The 4,445-nt window shown below is 36.4% G+C and overlaps 1 protein-coding gene across 1 annotated transcript in view; it reads left to right on the top strand.

Moving 5' to 3' along the window:
- LOC106012179 overlaps positions 1-4,060 on the top strand; it is a 31,868-nt gene extending 27,808 nt beyond the window's left edge. Inside the window, exons 16-18 of the mRNA XM_013084294.2 lie at positions 730-857; positions 2,401-2,607; positions 3,875-4,060. Of these exons, the coding sequence (XP_012939748.2) occupies positions 730-857; positions 2,401-2,573 (301 nt within the window). The 3' untranslated portion in view covers positions 2,574-2,607; positions 3,875-4,060. The remainder of the gene's footprint in view (positions 1-729; positions 858-2,400; positions 2,608-3,874) is intronic.
- Positions 4,061-4,445: the final 385 nt, after the last annotated feature.

The following is a 4,445-nucleotide window of genomic DNA, read 5'->3' as shown; positions in this document are numbered from 1 at the left end:
CCTTCACCCCACCCCCATACTACTCACCCCCACCCCCATACTCTATAACTCAGTTCTCGGGCTTGCAATGATAAGGTCAAATGACAACCAAAACGTAACAATATTTATTCTCATTTGACGCAATATTCACCACACATCAGCGCCGATTCAGTTTTTTTTTTTTTTTTTTTGGGGGGGGGGTTGTAAGAGTTTTACGGCATTTGCAACACAATAAGGTTATATGCAATGTAAGTGTCGAAGATTGGATGTGTTACAAGGGAGTAACAAATATAAAATAGAAGGAGGAGAGATAAGGACGATAGATGTTTGATAGGAAAGAAGTAAGAGATCACAGCAGAGCGCCCACAAACCACCCTGGATGGTTCAGTTAAAAGAAACCCTTATGCCACATTTTTTATTCTAAAAAAAAAAAATCGAGTTTGTTTTGCTTTTCTGTGACGGCGTATTTTTCTATGTCACATAATTCTTTTTTGATGTGAGGATCGGTATAATTAATAACTTAACTTACAGTCAGATCTTCACAATAATTTTTTTTTAATATGGCGAAAAAAGATCTGCCTCACGGAAAAGCAAAGCATGTTGATTTTTTAGACAAATTTGCCAAAAATGAGAAATTTGGCCAAAACAAAAAAATCAAGACAAAGGAAAAGAAACAAAACAGAAAAGAGAATGTCGTCAACATGAAAAAAAAAATCGTTTCGTCAGCCTTTGTACTGACCTCGTCCCCAGCACCATGTACATCAACTGTACAAACGTACCTGGAAAGATGAACGTGGTGCCTTGCCCAGCCGGAAAGTCCTGGATGCAAGCCGTCAAGAGCTGTATGTACACCTGCCTCATCCTGGATATAAACAAAGGTAATAATGAAAATAATTCTAATTATAATATAAAAAAAGAAAAACATTACTAACACTAAAAATGATACTATAATATGATAATTGATTAAGAAATAATAATAGTAGTAGTAACAATAATAAAAAATGTTATTTATGATTATAATACTAATAATGATAATGACAATAATAAAAGTAATATTATAAATACAAATAATGATACTACTACTACTACTACTACTACTACTACTACTACTACTACTACTACTACTACTACTACTACTAATGATGATAAAGATCATGAAAATATTGATAATAATAGTAATGATAGTAACAATAATAAATAGCATTTTAAAGCTCTTGATCTCTCTAATCACATTCAAGAAACATATTTGAAAAACACAAAAGCCTTGATAATAATAATAATAATAATAATAATAATAATAATAATAATAATAATAATGATAATTATAATATTGATAATGATAATAATGATAGTAATGATAATAAAAAGAAGAAGAAGAAGGAGAAGAAGAAGAAGAAGAAGAAGAAGAAGAAGAAGAAGAAGAAGAAGAAGAAGAAGAAGAAGAAGAAGAAGAAGAAGAAGAAAAAGAAGAAGAAGAAGAAGAAGAAAGAGAACAATCACAAGAACAGCAACAACTACAATAGCCACAACCACAACAACCACAACAAAAAAGGAAACAACAACAACAACAACAACCAGAAAAGCAGCCATAGCATTACAAACAATAACAACAACAACAACAACAACAACAACAACCACCACCATCACAACCACTACAACAAACTACAACAACGAACAACAGCAACAACAACAACAACAATACCAGCAGCAGCAACAACAACACCACCACCAACAACAACAACAACAACCATAACAACCACAACCACCACCACCATTACAACAACAACAACCTCAACTTCACCACAACAACAAGAAAAACAACAACCACAAACACAAAAACAACCACCACCTCAACAAAAAACAAACAATTTCAATCACCACAACAGCAACAACAACAACAACCACAACCACCTCCACAACCACAACCACAATCACAACTACAACCACCACCACGACAACAGCAAATCCACCACCACCACCACCGCACAACAACAACAACAACCACAACAACAAGAACAACAACAACAACAACAATAATAACAATCACAACAACAGCAACAACAACCATAACAACCACTAGCACTACCACCTTTACGACAACAACTACAACCACCACCACCAATAACAATAGCAACAACAACAATAACCACAACCACAACCACCACAACCAAAACCACAACCACCACCACCACCACCACTACCACCACAACCACCGCCACAACAACAAAAACACCAACAACAATAACCACAACCACCAAAACCACAACAATAACCACAACAACAGCAACCAAAACCACCCAACCACAACAATAACAACAACAACAACAACACCTCCAACAACAACAACAACAACAGAAGCAACAACACAACCGATAACAATGTTTGTTGTTACCCCCCCCCCCCCACCCCATTCCCTCCCAGGCCAGGTCGACTGCTCCCTGCCAAACCCATGCGGGGGAGTGCTTGTCTATTACTCTCACCCTACTGACGTCACAAAGTACATCCAATGCAACCCACTGCAGGAGGCGTTTGTGCACACATGTCCTCCAGGCCAGTTATGGAAACCCTTGCTGCTCACTTGTGACATTGCCTGAGGGGAGGTTTTGAATATTTTAATAATCCAGTTTGGTGAGTGGTTGAATAATTATTAGTATTGGTAAATTGATCTCTCTGTCTGTCAGTCTGTCTGTCTCTCTCTTTCTGTCTGTCTCTCTCTCTCTCTCTCTCTCTCTCTCTCTCTCTCTCTCTCTCTCTCTCTCTCTCTCTCTCTCTCTCTCTCTCTTTCTGTCTGTCTGATTGTCTGTCTGTCCGACTGTCTCTCTCCCTTTCTCTCTCCCTCTTTGCCCCCCTCCCCCTCTCTCTCTCTCTCTCTCTCTCTCTCTCTCTATCAGTCCAGTTATGGAAACCTTTGCTGCTCACTTGTGACATTGCCTGAGGGGAGGATTTGAATATTTCAATAATCCAGTTTGGTGAGTGGTTGCATTTATTATTATTATTATTATTATTGGTAAATTGATCTGTTTGTTTGTCTGTTTGTTTGACTGTCTGCATGTGTGTGTGTCTCCGTCGCATTATTGTTATCGTTATTAGTAGTAGTAGTATCATTATTATTATTATTATTATTATATTATTATTACTATTATTATTATTATTATTATTATTATTATTATTATTATTATTATTATTATTGTTGTTATTTTTTTTGTTATTTTTAATATTATTTAAAATATTAGTATAAAACATAACATCAAGGGCCAATAGGACCGAGCCAGACTTTTGAAGGAGAGCCTTAATAAGGCCACCCGCCCCCCCCCCCCAAAAAAAAAATAAAAAAATAAAACATACCATTAAAAGTTTTAAAAAATTAAAAAGAAAGAATAAAAGAAAAAAAACAACAACAACAAAAACCTGCTGCGTGCAACCTGACATTTTTCGTTGTTTTGAGTTACCAAGACCTCTAGGTCAGAAACAAAATTATTTTATATCTGCCGTATATCAAAATCGTAAGATTATACGGAGTTGTCACCATGACATTATTCAAAGAATTACATTAAAAAAACCTCGACATGTTGTGAAATATCATAATAATTTTTTAAATTTCACTTTTTGGCGCTCATATGACCTTATGCAGTTGCCAGCGCCGCAAAACCCTCTACTATAAAAAAAATGACAATTTTATTTCTCGAATCTAGGAACTGCGCAGAAAGAACTGGAATTATGAGGTAACAAAGAATTACGAGCCTGTATAATAATTCAGAATGTACTAGCCAGCGTGATACCACATTATGTCAAGGAATAATAAAAACACAGACTTGAACATAACCCAAAAAAAATTGATGTTCATTTACAAAATTGTAAGTTGTGGATTTTGTTTCCAATTTACTCGTCAATTCAGGTCGTAATCCCTCCATGTCACTCAAAGGTCAACAGCAGCAACGTCGACCGTCTTAACCGGTGTGGCAGGGTTGTCGACCTCTAGCTATACTTTCTTCTGGCGTGATAAAGACGTCTTTTGACACTCTAAGCAAGGTCTGGAGAATTATGTTTAAAAAGAAAATAAAGACAATTTCTTCCATACGTCTGCCGATTTTTGCGACACACTATTATTTTTATTTGTTCGTTGTCGATTTTGTCCTTAAAGCTTTTGTTTAGTACCGTGACATGTTTGCTTTGTGGCTTTTTTGTCCTCGGTGATTTTGTTTTGTGACAAGAGATAGATAGATTAGATAGATAGATAGATAGATAGATAGATAGATAGATAGATAGATAGATAGATAGATAGATAGATAGATAGAGAGTGAGGAGAGAGAGAGCGTGAGGAGAGAGTGAGAGAGAAAGAGAGAAAGAGAGAGAGAGAGAGAGAGAGAGAGAGAGAGAGAGAGACAGACAGACAGACAGACAGACAGACAGACAGACAGACAGACAGACTGACAGAGAGAGAGAGAAAAAGAGAGCAGGGGCGGGGT

This window comes from Aplysia californica, unplaced genomic scaffold, assembly GCF_000002075.1.
Source record: "Aplysia californica isolate F4 #8 unplaced genomic scaffold, AplCal3.0 scaffold00283, whole genome shotgun sequence".
NCBI classification, from domain to species: Eukaryota; Metazoa; Mollusca; class Gastropoda; order Aplysiida; family Aplysiidae; genus Aplysia; species Aplysia californica.
This window is presented reverse-complemented; position numbering and strand designations above follow the sequence as displayed.